Source organism: Rissa tridactyla, chromosome 7 (assembly GCF_028500815.1).
Source record: "Rissa tridactyla isolate bRisTri1 chromosome 7, bRisTri1.patW.cur.20221130, whole genome shotgun sequence".
In the NCBI taxonomy this organism is placed as follows: Eukaryota; Metazoa; Chordata; class Aves; order Charadriiformes; family Laridae; genus Rissa; species Rissa tridactyla.
The window spans coordinates 51833596-51861545 of record NC_071472.1 but is presented as its reverse complement, the minus strand read 5'-3'; the positions used below and the strand labels follow the sequence as shown (position 1 = coordinate 51861545).

General features: G+C 38.4%; 1 protein-coding gene across 1 annotated transcript; it reads left to right on the top strand.

The window, feature by feature from the left end:
* The first annotated feature begins 6820 nt into the window (after positions 1-6820).
* Positions 6821-27548, top strand: TRPV3 (transient receptor potential cation channel subfamily V member 3). The gene is made up of 18 exons (XM_054207862.1): positions 6821-6874; positions 11011-11165; positions 14473-14577; positions 16239-16325; positions 17334-17491; positions 18133-18309; positions 18517-18657; positions 19112-19392; positions 20110-20286; positions 21055-21213; positions 21680-21781; positions 22352-22425; positions 23385-23550; positions 24073-24139; positions 24514-24785; positions 25620-25732; positions 26345-26415; positions 27325-27548. The coding sequence occupies exons 2-18, from the start codon at positions 11047-11049 to the stop codon at positions 27417-27419; spliced, it is 2364 nt and encodes a 787-aa protein (XP_054063837.1). The 5' UTR covers positions 6821-6874; positions 11011-11046; the 3' UTR covers positions 27420-27548.
* The last annotated feature ends 402 nt before the right edge of the window (positions 27549-27950 follow it).

The window sequence follows — 27950 nt, the reverse complement described above, 5'->3', positions numbered from 1 at the left end:
GCACTGAATAACAGAAAATCGAAGCATTGACAGAGGAGATGATTTGCATAATAAAAGGGGTTTTAATGAGAATAATGAGTTGAAATTGAGATGGAAAAAACATACCCTGAAAAGATCTCTCTGTGGGGCACGTATGATGCCCAAAGAACTGCCTTTGGAAACACTGGAAGATTCATTCAGCCCACGTAAGCAAATATATCCAGTGCCATCCTGACTGCAGCAACATGGGATCTGCAGGTTTTAGCTGTCTTATTTTGGAGAACCAAAGTATCTGAGGGTTTATTTCAACTGGTATATGTTTCACCTTCAATTCTGCTTCACTTATTTCCCAGAAAGAGCTTGACAAAAAGTGGAAGAGGCCTGCAGGGCCTTTATTTTGTTATAGTTAGTGAATGTTTCATATGCTGCTACAGTTGATGCAAAGTTTATTTCTCAGTGTAAGACCTGATAGTGGGTGAATTTTTGTTCCCCTCATATTTTTTACAGGTCTAACCAGATGTTTGAAGGGGGAAGGGGAAAAAAATATTCCTGCAATTTAGATGGATAAAACAGATAAAAATATTTTCCTTATAAAAAGGGAGGTTTGATGTTCTTGAAATCAGACGGCTGAACTATTAGTTCAACCTGAAATTGCTATAGCATTAAGGTTCCTCACTGGTTTTGGTGATCACCCTCCAAAGACTACTTGAGTCAAACAGTGACAGTACAGACTTGAGAAAAAAATTTAGCATATAGGTGGGGCACGCTTTCTTCATGGTGTATTCCTTCAGGCATGTTCGTATTGCTTAATTCTCCTGTGCTGCTAAGCGTTACCAGAAACTATGCACCACAACTGAAGATTTACCGAGGGTACAAACTCACGCCAGAATAGTTGGAGAACAACCCTGACCTAGTTGGGACTGTGAGGCTCAGAACTGCCAAGCGAAGTTTGTGCTTTGAAAGACCTCGATGAAGTGTTACATGTTTCACGCAGGAGACAGGGCACCCTTCTGGTGCCTCTGAAGTGAGAACCAATAGAAGTAAAAAGTGCCTATCTTGTGGTCTTAAAACTGGTTTTATATTTTCCTTAAAACTGAAGCCTCAAAAGGTTGCATACCCATGTGAGCCTCCCCCACGGACCGTGCGTAGCCTGTGACCTACAGCACCAGCAGACAGCATAAACACTCAGGACAGGGACAAGAAGTACCCAACAGCCCACACATCGATGGAGCGATGAGTGGCAAAGGCCTTTGTAGGTTTGCACTGTTACTTTTTGCCTTAGCAGTGGCAGGGGACGCTAACAGTAGTACAGATGGAGGAAAAGACACAGGAAAAGACTGACAGTCATTCTTCCCATCTCTTATTAATATCTTGTGCTTATGCAGTTCCCTGGAACTTTGCCAAGGGAAAAGAGAACTATAACCTGAAGTCAAATACTGATGCCACTTACATGAAGTTGATTTTTACTGCACTGATTTCAGCTCATTCAAGACTGAGGCCGCCCCTGCACAGGGAAGTGGCCACAGGTGCAGGAATTAGAGAGATTCAGGTGGAAGTGAGTGCATTATCAGGTGAGAAACAGTATAATAAGGGAAGAAGGGAGGTTGCTTTGGTTTTTTGGCAAGGCAGGTGTGGATAGAAGCTGAGAAAGGATTGGGCTTATCTCTGTTCTTTTTTTTTTTCCTCTTAGGACATAGATTAGAGTAGCGTCTCTGAGCTCTAGCCATGGTTTGGCAGGGCCCTGCTATGGTAGGTGCTACTCAAATACAGAGTATAAAGGTCTGTGTTCCTAAGGTTAGCTATAGAAAGAGTGTCACGAGCAGTGTTAAGCATTGTGATAGTCAGGAGTCTCAGGGCATCAGCACTGAAGCTGGAGAAAGCTGCTTGAATTGGGTCCAGAAAATGTGGTTTGGAGGAAAAGAAATAATTAGGGTGCCTGCCTGTTAGGTCATTTTGACAGTCCCAACAATAATGCTGTTCCTTCAGCATACCAGGCTCATCTCCCTTTGTTTTTGGTTTTTTTTTCTGAGCAAAAGAATAAGCTGCATAGTGACATAGTTGCAGGGAATATCTGTGTGATGGGGGCTCCAGTTACTCTTCTCTATCCTTTTGTGAATGGGGCTGTTCTTTTATGTCAGGAATCTCTGAGTAATAAAATCTCCAGGCATGTATGTTATGCAAATGTGCATAACAATATTGCTAAAGAGGCTGACTTGTCCCTGCAGTCTGGACTGTACCGACTGGTAAGTGATATCCCAGTGTTTTCCTGGAATGATTTTCCAGAAGGCTGTCTCCTGTTAGGTGATAGTCACACTTATAGGCTACCTCATTTCTCTGCTGCTCAGCTGCAAAAAACAATCTCTTATCTCACAGATTATGAGCATAGTATTTAAATACTTGCAAGTGCTATTCAGTTGTCTGGAGCGGTGTGAAAATCTTTTTATATGTGTATGTAGCAGCACAGAGATGTGATCCTAGAACAAGTTTAACTTTGAGTGGAGGGATGAGGAGAGCATTATATCAGAGAGAAAGCTGCTGAAGCTATGCTCTTAAAGAGCAGGCAGGAGTAGGCTACTTTAATTCTGCAAGCTGCAGTCTCTGAATCTGATTATGTTTGTTACTAATTACTTGGGTATAGCACAGTGTGTATGTCCAAAAGTGTTAGCATGGTAAAAACAAACTCAGTACAGACTTTTGCTGATCTTCAAAGTCCGTTATTTTTCACCTCTCAGAGTAAGAATAGCTAAATAACTAGTGAGAAACAGAAAATGTTTTTTCAGCATAATCTATAAAACAAGGAATGACTTGGTGAAAAGTCAAGTATAATTATTAGAAAAAGCCTAAATCACTTACAGAACTGACTAAATGTACCCATATCTCTAAAATGGGGAAATGCTGACATGCATATTAAAAGAAGCTTTTTCATCTGGGATGATACTTGTATTGAAATATTGTGAAAACAGAAAAGCAACCTTTAAAAAGCAATGTGCATCTCTGAATTCAGGTACAATTATATGTGATTACAGACTTCCATTCTTTTGTAGGGGAGAATGAGAGGCAGTAACATTGATCTATTAAGCACTAGTTGTTGCACTATTTTTCCCATATAAATTTTGTGTAAAATGCCCCGTGAAGGCAAGTGCTAAGGATTAAGGTCAATCTGACAATTTAAGATGGGATGACATATCTTTTTGCTGCTACAGTATTTTCTGGGAATATAAAAAAGATCAGTTGCAATGGAGACAACTGCTTATCATAACTGCCTGAAGAGAAATCAGTAACGTGAAACATCTCAATGCTGGGGACTGAATATTGACCAAGAAAATCTGACTGCTAACATCAAGAGTTCAATATTAGCAAGCAAGACAGTAAGATCAAGAGAGCTTTGCCTTCCTACAGCATCACCCCCTGCAGAACAGCTGCAGCATTTACACTCTCTGAAAATACCAGACTGGCAGCAAAGCACCTTCTGAGCTCTAGTTGGGGCAGCCCTGTGACCATACTGTTGTGACTTTGCTATTCTCTCCTACTTCCTTCCTTCTCTCTATCCGGCTAAAAGTTAGCTGGAAAAACTATGGGAAAATTATAGTATCTTAGCCATTTTCTCATACCTTACAGAAGTACATCTTCATGTGGCTTTTCCACATAAAGTACACTACTAGCATTAAATGCATGCACATTATTTTTAAACTGTAGTCTCTAGGGGATATCTTCTTCCCACTACAGATCAACAACTCTGAATCCTTTTCCACAGAAATAAAGGGAGTTTAAATGCACTTTTTTCACAGTGAAAAATCATGGAAGACTCTTGTGAATCAATTAAACACTATGCTCAGGGGAACTGGGCTGCTGCTGGTAGTTGGCATGCCCATGCTTTAATGCTGAAGCTGTGGATTATTTTTAAGGAGCTTGGGGAACGGAATGCTGACAATAAGTAATTTGCAATTATCCTTGCTGCTACATGTTAATGTTAAAAATGCTTTTTAGACTTAGTGACTCCCTGTTGGGGTACTGAAAATCACAGAATTAAATATAAAACCTGAATAACTTTTAATGCAAGTTTGACTGGGACCATGTCACGTATCAGCGGAACAGAAAATGCAGCTCTGACTCGCTGATGTCAGATGGCAAATCTCCAAATGCTCAATCCCTCCCATCTGGGGTTTCCTTCATCTTGTTCATTTTAGTTTCTAGTGAGTCTAGCACTTGCTAGAAAAACAAAATAATGAATGCCAAATAGGGCTTCTGATGCTTATTCATACTGTGCAGACTATACAATGCTAATGTTTACAAGTAATTTTTCAGAGGAGATGCATAGTTATTAATGTTCTTGACCTTTATGGCATCTCTGTTAGTAACTGAAGCAGCTGGTAACTGTTGTAAACTCTAAAATGTTCTGCCCAGCCACGATAGACCCTATTGCAAAACCCTCCACGGCTTCTGAAAAATGCTAGCCTTGTCAGAAATCTCAGGGCGGAGCAGGTCTCGGAACATAAAGGTTAAGCAGGTTAATGATTAAAACTATAAGAAAATGTTTGCACAGATGTGACTTACTGTAGTTCTGCCTCTCATTTCCTGACTCTTAAGTCTGCCCTTAAAAATAGCTCAGCTCAGGCTCGTAACACCTATGTGTAGCACATGACATTCTTATCTGTTTTCAGGAAGATTAGCTGGAAACAGTCTGGGCTCATGTTTCCTAAATCTGACAATTGCACAGAAAAGGCCGCACTCAGCTTTAGCAAGTCAAGGCTGTCTTCATAATGGAATAAGAAGCTGTTAACACAGAACAGGCAGGGTGAAGTGTAATTCTTGTGCCTGTGAACAGTTACAGCTCCTACAATCTTCTACACCTTTTCAGAGGCAGGTTTGAAACAGGGCTCCGAGTCTCCTGCTGTAGCTTGTCCCAGTTTTTCTTTTTGGATAACTGCCACTACATTATAAATAGACCACACTGCTAGGTCCTATATTCTGCTACACCACACAGATCTGGGAACTTTCAGATTTAGCTGCTTTCTGAGTTCAAAGTACTGCTTGCTGCCAAACTCATTTTCTTTCCTTAGCAAAAGACTTTAAGTGGTCTTTTGCTGTGGTTTGTATGAGAGTTAAAGCAAGAGTCCTCAAATGCACCTTCACCCAGATTGAATTGAACTTTGCCTGTTTTCACATTTCAATCCTCGCAGTGACTTCAATTAAACAGTCTCTCTCAGTTTGTATTGAGAACTAAGCTGATGTTTTCCCAGGCAAGATTAAATGCCAGTATTCAGTCCTTACTCCAGGTAGTTAGACCAACAGCTAAGAGACCATCAAAGCAGCTGACTCTAGATTGTGGCATATTATCTTAGGCACGGTCATTTAACAAGCTGTGAACAACTTTTCCTGGTACAGGGTTTGGAATATATCATCATAAGCTTGTGTTGGGCAAAGCTGGATGTGTGCTCAGCACATCCAAGCAAAGGTCTCCTAATGCCAAATCAAACTGGCCTAGGCACGGTCCGTTTCGCTATGCTGCTTGTGGGAAGCTGATTCATTACCAAAGCCAGTGCAGTGCTCCTGGTATTTTGCACAGTAGATTCAAAGTAAATGTAATAGTCGGCAGTCCTGTTCTTAAAGATACCTACTTGACGAACAGGAGGAGTTTACCTGCAGTTTCTAGATATGTTTTAAAGCCGTATTCTTCAGGTTAAAATGTCTGGTTCTAGGTTTTAGTATTCTAACATATTTCATGGTTTTATTTCCAAGTTTTCTATCTACCTCCTATCAAAAAAAACCCACCCAAACGTGACTTTTTCTTCCTTTGTCTACAGCTGGAGAAATTTTCCCCTTTTGCTGGCCTGCAAAGTTCCCCTTAAACTCCCATCTGTCAATCAAGTAAAGGAAAGACCAGCAACTGTAAGTACATCTCTGAGGCCTCACTTGCAAAGACATACAAGTTTTAAACGTATTATTTCTGGTGATAGTAGAAAGACTCTAAAAGGAGAGCAGAAGATCTTAGGGTCACTCTTCATGCATGTCCCAAAAGAGAAGTCTGCATTAACCATTGCTCAACAGCTCAAACCCAGCAAAGCTGAAAAATGCCATTCCCTGTAGTTGGCATGGCAAGAAGTAACACCAGTACTGTTTATGTGAAACATGACTGTATTCTTACAGACCCTAAGGATACGCATTCATCAAAAACTATTATAGATAGGGAAAGATCTAAACAATCTAAACACGCCCACCATGTTTTCACTGACATTATCTCTGTGAAAGTGTAAGATTTTTCTAAGGCCATTTCTACCTTTTCAAAGTAATCGCAAAAATTTTTGCTTTCTGGAGTACTTAGCACGATCATTTTCTCATTTTTGCTTTGGGCTTTCTGAATAGTTCCATAACGTATAATAAACTAAGCACGGCATAAAGGGATGTCATTTACAACCCAAATGCATGTTCATAACCATTTTCTTCTGAAAACAGTATGTAAACTGCAGAGCAGCGATCGTTTTAGATATTCTACTGCTGCCATTAAGTCATCCGTGAGCGACTCAGCTTTAGTAATATTTCAGTATATAATTATTGCGTGTGTGTGTGTCATCCCACTTTGGCAGCTATGAAGTAAAGAGTTTGTTGTCTAGCAAGTTTCTCTCTGCTCCCTAATTTCAGATGTAGCAAACCCTGTAAGGCTGCAGTACTCCGGCACTGCACTTATCTGCGCTTTCCAACAGCTGAGCAAACCGGATGACTGAAGAAGGGTGGTTTTGCGTTTTTAGGATAGTTTTCAGCTTGAATATAGTTTTACTCATTTGGCAGATAAGCTTCTTTGGATGTTGTCGCAGCGCCAGCAGGCCCCTACTTTGAACTTCATTCGTACAGTTCTGAGGCGCCTTGTCTATACCAAGATGGAAGTTTCATAAGCAGGGTAAGTTCTCTGAGTGCTTCTGTGGGTGTTTGGTGTAGGTGTGATGCTTTTGTAGAGAGTGAAATCTTCCAGAGACAAAGAATAAACCTGTCTTCCAACTGGAGAATGCTTTTCTGTTGTGCTTGTTTCTGTTTTTCTCGTTATAAATCTGTCTTTCTCCTAAGCCATGCCGTGATGACTCCTTGGGTATTCAGAAGTGAAGAAAGATAGACCTAATTTCATTTGTGTTTGTCAGCCTGATACACTGTTACACTTCCTAATTTCTGTGCCAAGGGGATCCAAAATATACTATCATACAAGCTAAACTTAATATATTCATCTTCCACTGAAATTTTAAGCTACTGTAGTGACTGTTGAAAGTAAAATACTTAGCCTAGGAGAATAGTTTTTATTTCAAGTCCATAAAACTTATTCTATTTAATTCAGAGATAGGCAGGTAAATAATCTTAAAGTATTTTCCTCATGGAAAAACATTGCTTTTCAGGATCTTTTAAAATTTTCTGTTAGGGAAAACCTTCATAGGAAAGAACAAATTTCTCACCAAGAAGAAAAAGACTTTTTGATAGCACTTGATGTCTACTAATGCCCCTCAAAAGTTTTAAAATCTTACAGAAAGACGAAACTCTTTCTATCAAGTGTAACTTTCTGCTGATGAGATTCATATACCATAAATAAAGCACAAAAGTCAAAATGAACTTTTATTATTGTTCCCCTTGGGGAGGGGACTTCTTTTTTTGTGAGCTAGTAAGAATTAGGTTGTAGGGGCTGGGAAGTGTCATGGTCTGTGCTGTGGATGTTCAAAGGACCCTGTGAATGAAACAGCTATTGGTGGTCACTTCCACTCCTCTGCCCCTGAGGAAGAAGAGAAGACTTCTGTCCCATGATATCTCAGCTGAGTGTTTCTTTTGATATGTAGGATTCTCTCTTTAGCCACTTTGTTTATATTGTTATTGAGCTATAGATATATAGGTATGTATGATTTTTCTTGTTCTCAGATAAGCATGAGGTGAGTCTGTGATAGTGTGTAAAGTGCCGCTTACTGTGGGAGTGGCAGAGTCCCATTCACCCTTACAGATAAATGCCCTTTTCTTATCCCCAGCACGCTAGAGGTGAGATACTAAGTTCTTGATGTCCTCAGAATCCCCTGCAAAGTAATTCTTAATACTATATATTAACACAGTATTTTTGTCTCACTGCCCACTTCAAATAAGCCACTTCTCTAGTGGCCTGTAAGTAACAATTAACTAGATAATGGGAGTAGAAAATAGTTACAACAAAAGAAGACACTCCATATCAGGTCATGTAAGCTACACTACTTATGATCTGACATTCTTCAGACTGTTGCACTGTTTTTCTTTATATGTCATAGATTACAGAAAACGATAGTGCACAGGAAGATGATGATGAAAGCAGTTGGTCATTAAACTAACAAGACAGAGTAAGGAAAGAAGCTGATAAGCATAAAAAAAGCTCCATTAAGTCCTATGAGATTTGCATGGATATAGTTAAAACAAGAAGTGAGCTCCGTAGGCCATATTGTCAAAAGCCCTAGCTTAGTTTTCATCTAAGCATGCAATTAATCGTGATTAAAAACGAGAAACAGACGCTACCTCAGCACTGTAGCGAGGTACTTCTACCATTGTGCCTGCAGGTATTTACTTGTGCGGACTCTGAGATCTCATTTAAAATAGTCTTTGTAGCTGAAACTACACAGTCAAATTTCCTATGTGCTTTTGAGAGCACATAGTCCATGTATACAAAAGTGAATCCTTCCACTTTTTCCTTCCCAAATTGTTTCCTTGAAGCACTAATAGTTCAGTAGACCTTCATCATCCAATACAACTTCAGTGCTCTCTTTGACTGTTTTCTCCTCTCCTAAATGATGCAGCCTGCTCTCAAGTCATTGCTAAAATCTCTGTGGTGAAAATTAGCTGCAGATGGGGCTTTAACTTCCTCCTGGGCAGATGGCCCATGCAGAAATGTGTTGCCCTATCTGAGCAGCTTCAGCGTTGCACACAAATGAGAGGCTCTTCCCTGTGTCCATTGTGTGCTTTAGAGATTTTAATCTTGGTCTTTATTTCACCAGCTCTTCCTGCCACTGTCTCTGACCCCTCCAACTTCACACACCTACCAGCTGCACCTCTCTCAACCTGGCAACTCCTTTTTGCTGGCACACTTTTTGACCTAGTAATCTGTTTCCAAGTATTCTCTTCCTTTAAAGTCACTTATTTTGTGATGCTATTTAATGCCCATCTCCATCTTATTCTAGTCCTCTTATATTTGATTTATGTCAAGTATCATATTTGCCTCTTCCTCTGGATGGGAAATGTCTTTGCTCATAAACTGCTGCCTATTCTTAAAGCACTTCGTAAGAAGTAAATAGCAGAATTATTTATGAACTAATCAAGACAAGTCATTTGTTTTAGCTGTGTTAAGATTAAATGTTTATCAGAGTATTCACTGATACATGTGTCTGCAGACTACATGAATTGCATTTTCAAAGACACAGACAAAACCTTTTACCTACTTCGAATATGTGATATCCAAGCTCAGTTCTTTTGTGTGCTTACTGCAGTGAAAGCTACAGTGTATTCTGTATGCAAGGGTACTAAGTAAATCATACTTGCCCTTTATAAATTATTTCTGTGAAAGTTGTGATATGAATTCTTAGGAAATGTATCCAAACTAGGCATATTTTTGAGTTGCACTAGTGTGAAAATGTCTACAAATGTTAGAAAATGCAATAAAAATTTATTTTCAGGCCTGTGTTTTAAGCCAACCTTTTCAAGGTAAGGAGTACTTTCCAATATTTCAGATTTCTTCTCTATTTCATTTAGTGATACGAAATTACAGCTGCACTTACATGTGTTTGGGCCTTGCAAATTCTCAGTTGTCTGTACTTGGGATTGAAAATTTCCCATACTTAAAAATTTTCCATTTATGCATTAATAGATTATCATTCAAATATCAATGTATTTGATATGCCCGTCTTCTCTCTCATACCAGTTGTCATGTCTTTTCAAACATGCTTCACAATCTGCTTTCTATATCTTGATATTCCCATAATGAAGAAATTCTAGTACAAAGGCATATTATCAATACTGTGACAGGAGTAGAAAGTTTGTCTGTACATTTGTCACACTAGGGAAAGTCGGGGTAGGAGAGGAAAAACACATAGTTCATTTTGTTTAAATTTGCAGGCAAGTGGTTTTTATCATTTGTCCCTGTGTACGGAGGGCATTCCCCTGATTTCTTTGGGAATGGGTCCATGACCTCGTAAAACTTACTATTTTTACATGCAGTGAATTTTAAAGTATTGTGAAGTCACCTTCTCGCATTCAAATTATCCTTGCTGATTTAAAATGATGCCCTTGAGTGTTATATTGAGAAATAGGAAGATAGTTATTCATCATTACTTACAGAATTCACGTCGTGGGTGTTTATAAGCAGATAACATGCATTAAGATCCTTTGGTGTCATGTGGTGGTGATAGTTCCCATCCAGCAGAGGCATGATTTTTTTCTTTTTCCCTGAAGAAATGTTGAGAAGTGTTACCAGGACACAAAAGTTCTTGATGAGCTCAGCCTGGGCATCGTATTCAGAGTCTGCCTGTCTTGCTTCTGCTATTCTAATGCAGTGAGAAGTTTCAGGGCTTTTTCTGTGTTCACTACCCTTCGCATCTGAAACCTTCCCTCATACGTTGTATGTATCTGTTGCCCAGATCTTCCTGGAATTTACTGCTTTTCTGAAGTTATCTTGGATAAGATAACTGCTACTTAGACTAACTGTAAATATGCACAAACTTTAGGGCTACTTGCAAAAGTCACTGTGTTCTTTTTGTTTCTCTATATAACACATACTGTCATTGTGATTGACAGATTCCCTTCAGTTTAATTTAGGCACATGCTTGAATTTATGGTTCTCCTGGATTTATGGTATCGCTTTTAATGGCACTTTTCTTAGGATGTAATTTAACCAATTTAAATAACCCTCCAGCCTTGACATATAAAACTACGCGTATGTGCCTAATAACTGAAAAATTTAAAACTTTAAAGAAATATCAAGATTTGTGTGCCTACATGTGAAGAGACTGTAAACAGGCAATTTGGTCACTGTGCTTTTCTTCAAATGAACAGGAGCTAAGTAACTGTGAATCTGCCTGCTGCAGAAACATGATTAAAGATAACAACGAAATTATTCCACTAATGGGCAAGAAAACAAATCCGTCTGGTATTCCTCCTTCAAACCAGCAAGAGAAAAAGCCGACTGAAAGCACTCCCACAAAGAAAAGGTAGGACTTTAGCTCAGTCTAGAACACTAAAAATCCCTGGTTTATCTCCTTTAGTAGATATTTGCATTGAAATATCACTGACATCTTTATTCGTGCTGCATGTGTGAATTAGAGAGACCTGATGACTTCAAGGAGCCTTCAAAAAATACGTGTTTATGTTTAGAAGTTGAAGAGTATCCTGGTAAACACATAGGACTTGTTTACCCTAATGGGACAAATTTAACCCCAGTCCTAGAGACATCACACTCGTGCACCAGTCTTTTGTGCCTGGGCTTTCTGCCTCCACTCTATATTAGCTGTATAAGCTTACAAGAATGTGTTCTAATGATGGTCAGAGTTTCAATAGGAGAAGGTAGAGCAATCTCTTTAAAAAGATCGCATGGCAGGGTACAGCAGGTTTTCTGTAAGACATGCTGGCCTGTAAAAAAGGGAGCATTTCAAACTTGCCCTCATATGGGAATGTGACAGATTACAGAGGTGAATTAAAAACTGAGGGTTGTGAGAGCAGGAGGCTCAAAAAATCCCATCACAAACAGAAACCTGAATTCACTCTATTTTTCATTATTCTGACTAAGAAGACTTCTTCATTATTTCATGTTATACAATATTCACTTTCATTCATTATTTATGCTACAGAATTAATACAAGGATGAAGGGTTTGTATTTAATATAAATGGGGAAATATAAGTAGTAATTCATCCCTGATACTATGCTATTGAAGTTAACTAAGTTACTGTAGAGTGGGGATGAATTTTCATTCATAAACTTTTCACTCTGTGGCTAATTACTAGCTATTATGGCAATTTTTGAAACTCTGAAGGCCTAAGCAATTGTGGCTGTTCTGACATTTATAATTCTTAATAATCAGGGGAGTCACTTTCCACAGAGATGGTGTCATTAGTTATTTGAAACCCACTGCCTGGGTGGCCCAATTTGTCTTCCTGTCATTAAATTCAAAAAGAGAAGCTCTTTGGTTGTATAAGGGGGAGATGAGGTGTCTGAACAGCTCACAACACACCTACTACTTCAAAAAGGGGCAATTCCATGAAAGATTGTGTAGTTATAACAAATACTGGCAAACACCACCCCTCAATTACCTGAGCTCGTATCTCCCATTCTGTTTTGTGGCATCAGTAACAGTAACCTTGGGGTTTTTCCCACCTCTCAACCAAGAGCTCAGGGTGTGGCCGACAACATTCCTGTAATATAAAGAACGAAGATCACGTGAATTTTAATGTAGAGGTTTAACATGTTCTATTAATTATATGTTTCTATGCTGCTGTACTTTTGGGCTTCAAAATGCTTCCTTCTACTTTGCCGTGAAGCAGCGAGTGCACCTCCATGGGTGGCATTTCTCACTTGACAAAATGTATTGGCAATACACGCTTTCTGAAAAGACAGTGACTTCCCCTTTGCGAAGGTCCTGGTATTTGGGTGGACTAACAGTATATAATTAGGAACAGGAAAACCGACAGGCAGGCTGGGAGGAGTGCTGCCAACGTTGTCAGAGACCAATTATGCTTGTGGGCAGTGTCCTGAGAGTGTGCATCGTGGCCACGTAAGCACTTGGGCATTTGTTGGCAATTGTCCACCTGTTTTGCATGGTGACTTTTGGTTGGTGGTGGTTTTTTTTTTTTTCTCCATGGTATCCCCAAATAACCCACGTGCCAGGATAGGTTAGGTATGTCAACCTCCAACACAGGGCCCACTTCATAGCTGCTGTGCATCTATTGGATGCCAAAATCTTCAGCATGAACACACTGTTGCTGAGACAAGGGCAGGTGATATGGTCCAGCAAAGCCTAGAGCATTTCTGGCTTTCTGGAGGTTCACTGTGGCCTCCAACAGCTGTATGCCTGTTGGGACAATTCCTGCACATTATGGTCAGGGAGTGGAAAAAAAGCAGGATGAACCCATGTTTTTTCTCTGCCAAGTTCACACCCCAGTGAAACAACACTGATTTATGGCAGCTGTGAGTCTGGAGAGTGTGGCACAAGTGATGGTCCTGTTTCTGTCTATTTTTTTACTGTACTCTGAAGAGTACGCCCTGAGTGATTTCAGGGACACAGTCTGGCTAAAAAGGAGTGGCATTTTACTTGCTGCCTGCTTAGAATACATTCACGGGCACATCTCAAATGTTAAAAGGTCATTTAAGTTTAAACAAGTATACATATTGTGAATTAACATCCAAGTGAATTAACACTTGGATCACCAAACCATTGGAAAATGAGATGAACTAGGGCCATTAGATCATGATACTTTTACCAGATATCAACTGGTTGTTCAGTAGTTTCCGAATAACATACTGCATTTTAGCATCAGTATGTGTATTTTAATTCAACAGGATTCTCTGGGGAAGATGCAATTAAAAAAAAAAAAAAAGCAGCATCCTATGGACTAAACCATAAGTATTAGGTGAATTGGAAACACTTTCCAGGTGACTACTGGAACATTTTAGAGGTGTAAGACAGATTTTGAACAAAAGGCTGTGTGGGAGTCGCTACATCCACTGCTGAAACTCCTCTGGTGAAATGTAGCAATGTTTTAATCAGATCTAGTAATACCAAGCCATTGATTTTGCCTCTCAACTCTGCAGGCTTTTAAAGGATGAAATCTTCCTATTCTTCTTGTGTTCCCTTTTCTGTATTGTTTCAAATTTCGTGTATTTTCCTTAGAAATAATTATTTATTATAATAATATAAATAATTATTTAGAGGGAAAAGAAATAGTTAAATGTCATGCACTGACTGGCAAGATTGCACGTTCAGTGCTGGATGGTGGAAATGCCTGATGTCATTTAACATGTGACCTTTCAAACTTCGTGACTTAATGATTATCACTGCTGATGGGTTTGAAATGATCCGTCCTGACAGCTCCTGGCTGGAGAAATAGGGAATAGAATGCGGTAGATGAAGAAGCACATGCATGTGTGCTTGTAGGCATACGTGTATGGCTGTTCAATAAATGCCTGGTGCTGCATTTAGCTATTTGCACAGAAGTTGGGTGCAAGGCTGTTTTTAGGCTGCTGGAGTAGCTGCTTAGACATGTCGGGATCTGATGCCGTGTGTCCTAAAAATATCTTGGGATCTTTTGCCCATCTGCCAGCAAGAAAGTGCTGGGCACAGTGTTGGAGGTTGGGATCCCCCAGGGGAAAGTAGATAAGCCTCTGTTCCAGCATCCTGTTAGGTATAATGCCAGAAAATATAAATTGTCAACCTTGTTCTAGGCACGTACGTGAAGTGTTTTGCTTATTTTATGGTTGAGCTTGCTTTTTTTACTAATATTTTAAAATGCACTGTGTTCAACAGTTCACACTTTTTTCTGGAGATTGATGGTTTCGAAAGCAATGCAACTCCAAATAATACGTCTCCTCCTGTGTTTTCAAAACCAATGGATTCAAATATTCGTCCATGGTAAGTTATAGATGCATATGCAATAGTCATACTGCAATTATATCTGTTTTCTTTTCAGCAGCTATTCCTTATTTCTCCTTAGACTTCAGAGCTAAAATTTTACATGGCTCTTCTTAGCTTTTGGTCACTTCAAAGACAGAACTCCATTGGAGGTCAGTTGTTGCTAGATGACTTATCTTCGAGTTTATCTACTGTTGTCACTTACACTGAATAAATCAGGCCTCAGGTTTGAGAAATTTAAAATCAGTACTGTCTTTTTTTTTTTAATCTTAGCCTTTTAATTATGATACATTAGGACAAACTCCACGCACCCATTTATGTATTTTCTACCGTGCAAAGACCACAGCTTAATTTAGCAAACCCTATTCCCAGCTGTGTGCCGACATCCTCCCTCGATTGCTCATTAACAATCAAATAACATGAAGAAGCTGAGTCTGAAATATTTAAAGGCAGCCGTTTATGCTGAATGAATACAGAAAAATTATGACCAGGAAGAATGCACTTAATTTTTAAAAATGTGTGGGGTACTAACAGCCAATAATTATGAATATGGGAAATATGTATCAAATCTAGCAAAAGCCCAGAACGACCAACTGGTTTTGTGTCTGATGGCTCTCTGGTCAGCTTTCTGGAATTAGCTGAGAGTCTTATTTTGGTTTCAGAGGTGAGGTATCCGAATTTCTCCCTCATTCAGGGACAGACCTGCACAAGACACACATATGCTTTGTCACCGGATTCCTCATGGTTTTCTGCAGCGAAGTGATGGACTGAATAAGAATGGACTCTGAGCTATCAGCTGTATTTCAAAGGGAAGGGAATATCTGCAGAGCCATGCTGAATCCTTGCATTACTGAATCTTTGCATTACTGTCCATGCATCTCTTTTGTCAATAACTAATAGTTCAGGCTTCCGAAGTTATTAACCTGAGGTAGTTCATCAAACCTAAACCTCACAGAAAACAAGAATACAAGTAAGAAAAATTATAATAAATTAATTTTTAAGTCAGATCTGCCTTTGGGAATGTCTGGAGATGATGTACAGCATCCAAACACCAACGTCATTGAAATCCTTTAAATCTATTACCTAAAATGTGTATTTAGGGCCCAGTCCTCAATTTCTTTTAGCTGAAGCTTCCATTCAAGTCAGCTACAAAATATTCTTGAGTTGCCTACAGTGTACTGTGTAGTAAATCTTAAGGTAAATCACTTTCATGGTGTGCTTGCAACCTCTGCACAGTTACTCGGTTACTGATTTAGCACTTGCTTTGTGGCAGATGACAAAGTAAGCATGTGAAAAGGAAGAATGTAAAGCTTCCAGCATTCTGCATAAAAAGCAGCGAACGTTAAAAAATGAAAAAAAAAACTTCCCACGGTTTCAGGATCTGTAATGAAATGACATAGCAAAACACAAAATAGGTTGCTTTCCTAATGGTTATTTAAAATAATAATAAAATCCTGTGGGTGTCTCTGTTTTTACCACTCACCTTAAAATTCACAGGGGAGATAAAATGATTAGATTAAAAAGCACAATGTCAGATTAGACTAATTCCAGCTCTGCTGTAGATACTGTTTCCTAGTATTGACTGATTCTTCCTGCAGTTTGCTAAAATGTCATCCAGTATCTTTCTGACTTAGCATTTGTGCTGCTTCTGTTTTCTACAGTGCATCTGGGAATGGGGAAGATATGGATTCCCCACAGTCTCTTCAGGATGATGCGACTGAATATAGCCCTAATGTAGACAGTTGTTGGTGAGTGGAGACATGAAGCATCTCTTAAGCTTTCAATGGATTAAGTCTATGATAGGGTGGATATTACCTGTTTTGCCTGGCATGTTTCAGAAATAAGGTCATATGTGTGCATGCATTTCTGATTCTTCAATAATTAAATTTTGAAATAAACAACTCTTACCTCTGCTTTTCTCAGATCTCATTTTTAATGTGGGGATTCTTCATATATAATGTCTATTTCCTAGATGACAACATGGGACCTAAGCACCAAGTGCAACTAGCCAGGAGCAAATTCTCAAAAATCAATGTTGTTAGCAACAATACAATGCGTTCTTCCTTCAATAGCAAACTCTTGTAAGACAGAAAATATTTATTGTAGAGGTGAAGTATTGCCCTCTATTTCAATCCGAAATATCTGTTAGCTTGGTGGAATCAACAAAATGTATTTGCTTAACGCTTCTGAGGACTAGTAGTCCCGGTAGTCGATTTCGTTGGGAAGGAACGGGAGATAGATAGCTAAAGTATGATGGGGAGGCTTCCAAAGGAAGTTAGGAGTATTTCTGACTGGGGGGAAGTATTAAATCATTCTTATTCCAGAATAATGTATGATCAGGAAAGTTGTGTAAGAAGTTGTAAGTTATCTTCTGCTGTGAGTGGGATGGGTGCAGCCGGAGTGCAGTGTCAGGGAACTCACACACTGAAGTCAGCAAGTTGTGGACAGATTGGAGAAGCAGAGAAGTATTTCTTAGCCTTTGTTTTGGAAGAATGGATGAACTGGAGAAAAATGCAAAACCAAAATACTTGGAAAAATGTACATTTCTCTTATAAACCCCCTTTTAATAGCCACTTATCTGCAAATAAGCAACCTGCAGAAACATTTTGAGAGATCGATGCCAAGATATATGAAAGCGGGGCAAGTTATACGTAATATGGGGCAAGTAACTGCATTTCTTTTTCCTCTTACATACAAAATAAAATAAAACAGCGTAAACTGAATCAGCAATTTCATTATTATTCCTTATAATTCAGTGCTAATATATCACAAGGACCCGAGCAGACCAGTGCCAGGAAGAAGCTGAAAAGATACATATTTCGGGCAGTATCTGAGGGGAACATTGAAGAACTGCAGTGTCTACTCGCAGAGCTGAAGGAAAGATCAAATGCGTGTACAAACATGACTGTGCCGGGTAAGTTGTGGAGTTACCTGAAGGAAGATTGTTAGCTCTTCTGGCAGAGCGTGTAGTCTAAAACTGGGAAATATCTCTGTGCGGCAGCTACTTGCCTGTGAATTTGCAATCGCTTGTTTGCAATTTAATGTATGCCACATTTCCTATTTCTAAATAGGTACTCAATAAGCCACCTCCTTGCTGCCTCCAGGCAACACTGGAGAGTATTTGTTTCCTATTTATGATACGCGGAGAGTCCATCTGCACTGCATTCCCATCGCCATACCTACGCTACCCTTCTGCAGCCGGAGACTCAAAGCTGCTGTCTCTATGCATCTGTGTGATGGTGCCGGGGGGTAGAGCAGGCAGGGAAGTCAGCGAAGAGTTCTGGGTCTGTCTGGAGTTACCATGGTGTGGGATGGCTGAAAGAAAAAGCAAGTGCATTGGCTACCTTATTAATTAGTACCACATCTCTGAACGCATTGTCTCACCAACTATACATGGCTCAAATACAAAGTTAATAGGGTGGAGTAATTGTTTGGCAAATAATTTATGTTCATATATATCCCTCAGGTTCCACTCCTAATATGCAAAAGATTAGAATTATTTTCCATCCACGTGAATAAATAATAATGATCTAATCTCAAAATTCACTCTTGTAGATTATCTGATGAAAAAATTCACAGCTTCAGATACTGGCAAAACTTGTCTGATGAAAGCTCTGCTGAACATCAACCAAAACACAAATGAGATAGTGAATATGCTACTATCCTTTGCAGAAGAAAATGGTATTTTGGAGAGATTTATCAATGCAGCATATACAGAAGAGGCATATAAAGGTATTGCCATCTGATACCAATTTCAGGTATATGGTTAAATATGCCATCCATAAAAGTAATGTTTGCTTCAAACATTCTAATGATGGTTTAAATTCCTAAAACAACTTTTATTTGTTATCACTGGTGCTATCCATTGTGAAACGTCATTAATGTTTCATAATGTGCTTAAGAGATTCAGTGCTAAATATGTGTCTCTGTTTTTTTCAGGCCAGACAGCTCTAAATATTGCCATTGAAAGAAGACAATATGAAATAACTCAGAGCCTTATAGAAAAAGGAGCTGATGTCAATGCTCATGCCCAGGGTGTTTTCTTTAATCCCAAGCATAAGCATGAAGGCTTTTATTTTGGTAAGTGGAAATGTGATCTCTCTGGAAAAGTTAGGAAGGGGAATACCCCAACAATTAAGACAGTATGGAAGACAGACAAGTGTGAATCATTACTGTAGCTAAACCTAGATTAGGAAACTCACAGTGCAAGATATAAAAATGGCATAGTACCTTTTGTTAAAGTAACTTGCTGGAGTGCAATGTGTTATAAACACTCAAAAATAATTGTAAAACATTTACAAAAAAATTGTAAATGCTGAAGGGCAGACAAAATGTAACAAATTTGATTTTGAAGATTTTCTCCAAATAATGTTTTCATTCAAGTTAAAGGTTTTATAAAACAAGAGCTAAATTCAATACAGTCAATATGTAAATGTGCTTTCATATATTAAGATGCTTAACACAATCACTCTTTTATATGATTTGAACTCTTGTAATAAAACATGAGCACAAGTTACGTTTTATAATTTTGTAGGTGAAACTGCCCTGGCGTTAGCTGCGTGTACCAATCAGCCAGACATAACTCAACTGTTAATGGACAATACCAGGACTAATATTACTTCTCAGGATTCCAGAGGAAACAACATCCTCCATGCGTTAGTTACTGTGGCAGAAGACTTCAAAACGCAGAATGACTTTGTAGTCAGAATGTATGACATGATTTTGTTGAAAAGTAAAGACAGAAATTTGGAAACAACAAAGAATAAGGAGGGTTTGACACCACTACAATTAGCTGCAAAAACTGGGAAATTAGAGGTGGGTATTATTTCATTATCACCTAAGAGAAGTGAAATATGGAGAAAGAGTCAAGGCCAACTATGTACTGAGACGTTAGTGCTCTGATGTGTAGTTTTCCATGCTGGTGATGCTGTACTATGCATCAATAGCATTTGGTAAGATAATTTTGTTCAAAATACTTTGTATTTCTCTTGCAATGTTGCTTCTGCCCTTCCAACCCTCTCTGTACAAAATCCACATGCTATTTAAAAACAGCCTTGCAAACCCTTCTGTCGTACAGAAACTCAGAAATTCTGCGTTTATTACAATACTACACTCATACAATATATAATCTTTGAATAATTTAGGAAGGCTCACTGGAACTGCTCTGTTATGACACTGTAGAATTTGGCTCTCATGAATCAACTGCTTGTATTGTGGTGAAGAATTGACAATGGGATAATTTAGACAGTAATTGATGAACTTAAAGGAAGTTATAATGTGAACACATGGAAAATTGTGCTTTCATCATTTAGAAAAATGTCTCTGACAGAAAATCCGGAGGCATTAAAAATACTGTATTTATTTCCTAGATGTCTGTCATCTCTAACACTGCTTACTAACAAATACATTGACTTGCACTACTGTAGCAAACGTGATAGTTAAAAGGTAGGGGGTTTGGCAAGTATATATGAATGCTTTCTCCTCTCGCATGAAGAACACATCTGCTTACAAATGACTCTGTTACTGTTTTAGATTCTGAAATACATCCTGAGCAGAGAGATAAGAGATAAGCCTAACAGGAGCCTGTCAAGAAAATTCACAGACTGGGCTTATGGTCCTGTTCAATCTTCTCTTTACGATCTGACGGAACTAGATACTACCGCAGACAATTCAGTTTTGGAAATAATTGTCTATAATACAAATATTGGTGTAAGTTACTTATTTTAAAATACATATATTTTTTTCTAGCAGTACAATCATTTCAGATGTGTTAGCCTATACATTTGACTGAATTACTTGTTAAACAGTAATTTTTGTTCTCAGTTTTTTATCAGGAGCAACCTGAATTTTATATTTTGTAGGTTGTCAACTGTAAGTGAATATGCATTTAGCTCCTGAAATGCTGGATAGGCTTTTTGGGACTGTTTTTTCTAGATTTGAAGCTTTGATTTGCCTTGCATAGGAACACAAATATGGCCCAGTGGGTCAGACCAAAACTAGTGTATTGTCTCTGTGGAGTGGCCACTAGCAGCTGCCTAAGATAGTGCACGAGAACAGGGCAAGCAAACAGAAATACTTGATGAGAATACTCTGCCTAAAGTTATAAACTTTATTTAACAGGTATGTATTTCAGGCGTTTAGGAAGGACCTTATCACAGAATGCTAGCTTTCCAAAGCCAGAATTTTACACTTGCTAAATTCAAATACTGCCATGAAACTTCCATAGGAAGCAAGGCCAGAAGCTGACATTACAGTTTTAGCTCAGTCGCACTTTACCAGAGTACAGCGAGTTATCCCAGCATGGGTCAGAGTTGTCCCATTGTATCCTGTCAGGTTAGGGTCTGACTCCTATCTTTGAGCATAGATGGTTCTAGATCAGCAAGGTGAGATACTGAATGAAATACATGCCTGAAATTATCTCCATTTCCTTACAGGCAGAGAGTTGAAATCTTAATTGTTTTTTTTTTTTTTCCATAGAATCGTCATGAAATGCTGACTTTGGAGCCTCTGAATTCACTCCTGCGAATGAAATGGAAGAAGTTTGCACGACACATGTTTTTTATGTCATGTTGTTTTTATTTCCTATACAACGTAACACTAACGTTAGTTTCCTACCACAGGCCTAATGAAAATGAAGTGAGTACAGCAACTTCAACTCAGCTAATTTTACTGCTTTAAAATGCAATGGTATTTCTTGAATTGTATTTAAAATGCTAAACCAAAACCAACTATCAGAATATCTGGCTGTAGAGAGACTAGATTCTCCCACATCAGGTCTTTGTATCTGGAAGGAAGAGCGGCAATAATAGAGGAAATTTGCATTTTGTGAAAGTGACCCAAAGTACAAATACATAATACAGAGACAGGTAGTTAAGTTTCTAAAAGTGTGGGGAGAGCTTTCTGGTTTTCTTTTAAGAAGGAAACTTCTGGCATTGCAAATACACGTCAGGGAGCCGATTCTGCTAATCCACCGTAAAGAAAACTCGCCGGGAAAGGGAAGCAATTGGGTACCCAGATTGCTGCACACATGAGGCTTCCTGTTGCTTTACCTTTTACCCTTCAGGTGTGGAACTCAGTCTTTCGTTATGGACCTGTCTTACAGGCTCCACCTTATCCACTAGCACTGACGCGTGGTGTGGGATGGCTGCAGTTATCGGGACAGGTGATGGTTATGTTAGGAGCAATATTTTTAGCCATAAAAGAGGTAAGACTTTTTAATAACAAATACATAACAAAACAGATAAAGAACTTCTCTAGTGTTATGAATATGATGATGATCTTGGCAATATGTTTGGAATATATTTATGATATGTGCAATGTCTAAAAGTCTTTGGCACAATACCTCATTTATTCAGAATGACCCTGGATATATGTTTGAATATAACTTTATTGCTCTGTGAAACAAATATGAGGTTTTTTCCTTTCAAATTATCAAACAGAGATTTGATATTTGTATAACATCGATGTTGACAAATTACTGGCTTTAAGGACACAGCTGAATTAGAACTCGTAATGGAAAAAAACACAGGGTATAATTTTTACCATATCCTATAAGTAATTAAAAAGAGTAACTAATTGTTAAATTATGCCAGAGATGACAAGAATTTAAACTTTGAAGTTACAGCACTATAAAAAGGTTTTTAATTCGATAAATCTTATAAGCAGACTCATTTTTGTAGAAGACCAACTTCGAGTAAATTATTTTGAAAAACCAGTGTTGAGGCTTGCTTTGTCTTACTCCCATTTCTCTATTTTTATATCTCTGTCTACACAGAGTGTAGCCATCTTTCTGCTTAGGCCCTCAGACCTGCATTCAATTCTCTCTGATGCGTGGTTCCACTTTGCATTGTAAGTCTGTCATGCATTTATTTTATACTATATATAAAATGCTTATCGATCTCATGGTCACAGCGAAAGTACTCCTGTAGCAGATGCTCACTTTCTCTCCAGGTTATCAGTGTTTAGAGGGATGGATGTAATCTTACATGCAGCTCTTTGTAGCACACACTAATGGTTGCACGGGTCAGTAACAATCCTGGGGGGTGATGTGTATGGACTGGATTTTTTTCCAAAGTACAGTAGTGTCCTGAGCTTCTCCTGATGCTCTGTCTCTTTGGAGCTGTATATAAAGAAATGTGTTTAAGAAGCCTGGTTAATAACCCAGAGTTTCGCACTCCTTTCGACTCCTTCAGGAAGGAAAAGTAGCATAAAGTGGGTTCAGGTGGCTGATGGGAATATCCCATCAGCTGTACCAGATAAAGCATAGATGATTCCCCCTCATTTCTAGCATGTGATTGTAGGATCATTAAAAAGAGATGTGGCTTAACTGTACCTTTCTTCCTCCTCCTACAACCACACTGATACCAATCTTGTGCTGCTGAGAATCTGGTCTACATCCTATCGCAGCACATCACACTTTCTACCACTGTCTCCCTTGTTCATGGAAAATCTGTAACGATTCTAACAATTCTTTAAGCTAGAGCTTGAAGTGAATGGCTTCAAAGATACTATTAAGAATGCTTAATGTCTTTGTCAGTGAAGTCTGCATTGACCAGCTATTTTGGGGAGAGTAGTTCACTTAAAGTAAGCTTTAATAAATGTATCCTAATATGTTAATATACTACCTGTACTTATCTGTCTTATTGTTAAACTATAATGGTAGTGCTCATAGGGGAGAAGCAAATGCAGTATGAAATTAGAATTGAAGCATAAGAAGCAGAGAAGTCTCGTTTTCATATTTTTCAATTATGTTGTTAGTTTTGTGCTAGTAATTTCCCTTTTACGTACATGTGTTTGTTTTTTAACAGTTTTATACAAGCTTTGCTTGTGATCTTCTCTGTCTTTTTGTACTTGTTTTCCTACAAAGAACACCTCGTGTGTCTTGTTTTGGCAATGGCCCTGGGATGGGCCAATATGCTCTATTTCACCAGAGGCTTCCAGTCCATGGGCATTTACAGTGTTATGATTCAAAAGGCAAGTTTGGTTTGTTTTGTTTTACCTGCCTTGTTATGATGCTTGCTTATTATGATACAATCTCAATCAAGCGTATTCAGCGATTCAAATGTATTTTATAGTTCATCTTGAAATTTCTTATTTTCAGTTTATACGTATTATTTCAGCAGAATACACTATATCACTTCAATGGCAGAAACTAGTTTATATCTCAAAATTAACATTTTATTATATTAAATATGTAAGTAATTTGTGTGTTTTTTGCAGCTAATGTAGTTCTGTTTAATTGCATCATCTGCTGTAATGCCTATACTGTACAGAATTAGTCACCCTTGCAAGTGCACAACACCCCAGGCTCTCAGTCATGAGATGATAAATCAGACCTAAATCTTCTCTGGGTTTCTCACTGGGACTACAACGTTTGCTTCATGAAAGTAATCTGATACTTTAGCGCGTAGCACACCTGTATCCCTGCAGAATTCGTAAGCGTAAAACTAGTTCTCAATTTTCATTGCTGATAAATATTTATAATTTAATTTTTAGGTCATCCTGCAAGATGTGATAAAATTTTTAGTGGTCTATATCGTGTTTTTGCTGGGATTTGGCGTAGGTAAATATTACTGGAGAAAAGCACTGATGCTCTGTGTGAGTAAAAATTTTAGCATTATTATAAGAACCCTGTTGTCATGATGAGAGCTCATGTTGGGGTTTCTTCTGGATATTAAAACCCCATGTTTTGAGATTTAAACTGTCTAGAGACTGTCTGAACAGATAAGTAATTTGTCTCTTTCTTAATTGCCTGCAATTTCATTTGGACGTGGGCTCTTTCTGCTTCCTGGTAATGTGTCACCTACCTGCTGCTGTGTATGTTGCTGGGCAGCTCTAGCTCTTTATGATGTAGCGCATTTTGAATTCTTTAGGATAAAATGCCATGTATATATAAAGCGTTATTGTGATTAAAATCTTCTCATGCTTTCTTCTCAGCTCTTGCTGCACTGATTGACACTTGCCAAGATGGCAACGAATGCCACTCCAACAGCAGTCTGGGACCCGTTCTCATGGATCTTTTTAAGCTCACCCTCGGACTGGGTGATCTGGAGATCCAGCAAAACTCAAAGTATCCTGTACTATTTCTTCTGCTCCTCATAACTTATGTTGTGTTGACTTTTGTTCTTCTCTTGAACATGCTGATTGCATTAATGGGAGAAACAGTGGAAGATATTTCTAAAGAGAGTGAGCACATCTGGAAACTCCAGGTTTGTTTGGGAGGTCATTTGCTTCGTGAAGTATAGAAGCCTTGGCTAAAATCTTTTGAGCTGTACCTATGGTAACATCATGCTGATGGCACAGGTTAGGTATTAACAATGATAACCCCCATTTGTGTACGTGTACAAATAATGGAAATAAGTAATTTTAGTATTAGGGTATCGTAATAATTTCAGAATTAACGAGTATGCTAAAGGTAATGTTATGGCTTGTATTTTTAACCTCATGCAGTGTCACGTACCTTTATGACTTTCATTCCCCTTGATATGTCACCAGGAAGGTGTGTTTCATTATCTGCACAGAAATCTGTAGCACAGCCTGCTCTGCTGTTCCATCCTCCAGTCTGAGCAATGCATGAGTTCATTCCAATTCCTCATACCTCATCCAAGCCTGGTCTTTTACCAAGTCTAGACAGCTCCGAGCCCCAAGCTGTCATCGAGAACGCAGTCATAATTAGGATTGGTGTTGCTTTCTGCGGTGGGCAGCATCCCCCTGCAGGTTATATATATCCCTGTGGCACGGCGTTGCATGAAGGTCTTAGTATTAAACCCGAAACACTGAGTCTAGTGTCAGATTTCTTGATTCTTCTCTCAGTATGTCTTCTGCGGTGGGGCGAACTAGAGAAAGCTGTGGACAACCTATTTGCAGAAGCCAAATAATAAGTGGGATGCCATATTACTGGCCATTGTTGGAGTCAGTGTTGGTTGTGGATGGAGGCCTAACATGTTATAATGAACCAAGGAGCCTGCAAACTGTATATGCTGTGAAATCAGACAATTTTGAATATGGTTAACCATAGTCCTGTTACTATTTATTGTTAATAGAGAGCCAGAACTATTTTGGAATTTGAAAAATTCTTACCAAAATGTTTGAGGAAAAAATTCCAACTGGGAGAACGGTGTAAAGTGGCTGAGAATGACACCAGGGTGTGTTTAAGGTAAAGCAAAGCTAGAATACTGTGTTATCAATTCTGCTCTGTATGTTTCTTCAAGGTTATTTCTCCTCAAAAGCCTCTTTAAAATATTTCCACATCTCTACAAATTATATTAGGTGTACAAAAAGCCTTCTTTTTTTTTTAGTTGTGACCAATGGTTTAAAAAAAAAAAAGGAAAATGCACAGGCTTTTTATGTAGACAACTTTTTGGTAATAAAAGATTTTCAACTTCTTATGTTTTTAATGTACAAGTATCGAGTCTGCTTGCAGTAAATGACACTTTGTCATAATATTCAAAGGAGTAATTATATTTAACTTGATTGCCATATTAAAGAATATACTACTATGCTGTTTTATGAAAAAAATATTTAAGGTGAGTTTCAAGACTATAATCATAACGTGTGAAATCAAAGTTGTCTTAGTATTACTCTCATCCTTATATAGTGGATGACGCTGCAAAAGACGTTCAACCTTTTAGTACTAGCAAAGCAGGTGTTGATGGTAAAGTATTACAATATCAAAAAGGAATAAAAAAAAAAAGTAAAAGGGGAAGTGGAGCTCTGCAGGTGGGAGATAATGCATGCTAATAACACAACTTATGTACAATGTAAACAGGATTAATGAAGTGAAATGGACCGAGTGGAAAACACATGTTTCATTTATTAATGAAGATCCAGGGCCAACAGGTACTGCAGAATTTTATGACACCATATTTGTGAAATTGTTCTTTTCTTAGAAATGCTTTGATATAGTTTTATATCCTTAAAAATATAAAGTCTCATAATCTAGATATTCAATCACACTTTACTGCTAGGGAAACTCATGGCTAATATGGTAGGGGTGTTAGTTATTTTTAAAGATTTGGAGAGAGGGTTGGTTACAGACTCTCATTACTTACATCTTGGCACCAAAACATGGTGGCTTTACCTTTTCTTTATTTTCTCTAAGCAGTTATGCTTCATCTGAGTTTTACATTCTCTTATGGCATCTGAATGGTATAAAGCCAGAGAACCTTCCAATAGACAGAAAATACTATTTTGAAATAGTTGTCATAAAGTACACTTAGTCCTTAAATAGTTAAGTATAGCATTGCAAAATTGGTACGAAATCAAACTGATTCTACCTGACAATACTGTGTCCAGATACCGTCTGCTGTTTTTAACCCTAGATGTTCTAGGTCGTGTTTATGTTTTGCGCCATATATTAGATGACAAACCGAATGCTGACCAGGAAATTCAAGATAGGCATCTGCTGCCAGTGTTGGGCAGTGTGACAGAGCAATGACCTAACTTTGAGGTGTCCGATGTCCTTCTGGCAGCAGGCATCAGAGTTTACGATGGGGGCATATGAGGATCTGGGAGACTTGTTCTGAAGTTAATTAGTCAATTAGCATTTATATTGCTTAGCAGAATGATTTCAGTCATAATGAAAAGGGGCAGACAGAAAAATTTCTGTATAAGATATGGTAGTAAACTGACAACTTACTCATTTAAATAAATGCATTTTTTTTAACAAAAAATAGACGTGCAAAACTTTGATCTTGCATATACAGTTTCTACCATATCCTGTTTTGTTTATAATGCATTTTTTTGCAGATCCAAGCAAAGTTCAAGATAATTCAAGAACTAATAGCAAAAACACCCTGAATACGTTTGAAGAAATGGATGATTTGCCTGAAACTTCTGTTTAGTTTTGCTGCATCTGACATGTGGTCGTTCTGAAGGTTAAAAGCATCAGCAGTGGACGCTGGAAGCTTTGGTGATATTTTGGACAGCTGTAACCAGCTGGAACACAAACTTTCAGCGACACGGTCTGATGACTTTAACCCATTTAATCAGGGCAGCTAAGCTAAAATAAAATGGACTATTTCACTGGTTCAGTTTTGAGCCTCTTGCAAACCACTGCTGTCCAAGTTTGGTCAAACTTGGCTCTAGACTTTTTACTGGATAACAAAGGTCAAATGTGAGATATTTCTTCCTTTTGTGGAAAACTAACATCGTGATCCCAGTCTGCTGTCTTTTGTTTTGGAATCTCTAGCTCATGAGAAACATTTTGTACACTGAAAAAAGTTAAGTTCTTGTCGTGGAGAAAAGAAAGGCATTTCAATTGTGAAGACTACTAAATGAAGTATGTTATTTCAAAATAACAATGTTCTGGATACATTTGAAGCTTTTGTATTGTCTGTCAGTGTTATTGGAGGCTTGATCCCACGAGCTGGAGA

Excerpts from the sequence above, each read along its gene's own strand:
- TRPV3 (XM_054207862.1), top strand. The coding sequence starts at position 11,047 with ATGATTAAAGATAACAACGAAATTATTCCACTAATGGGCAAGAAAACA. Across the intron at positions 22,426-23,384 it reads GCGTGGTTCCACTTTGCATT|TTTTATACAAGCTTTGCTTG; the intron begins GTAAGTCTGTCA and ends GTTTTTTAACAG. Across the intron at positions 23,551-24,072 it reads ACAGTGTTATGATTCAAAAG|GTCATCCTGCAAGATGTGAT; the intron begins GCAAGTTTGGTT and ends TTTAATTTTTAG.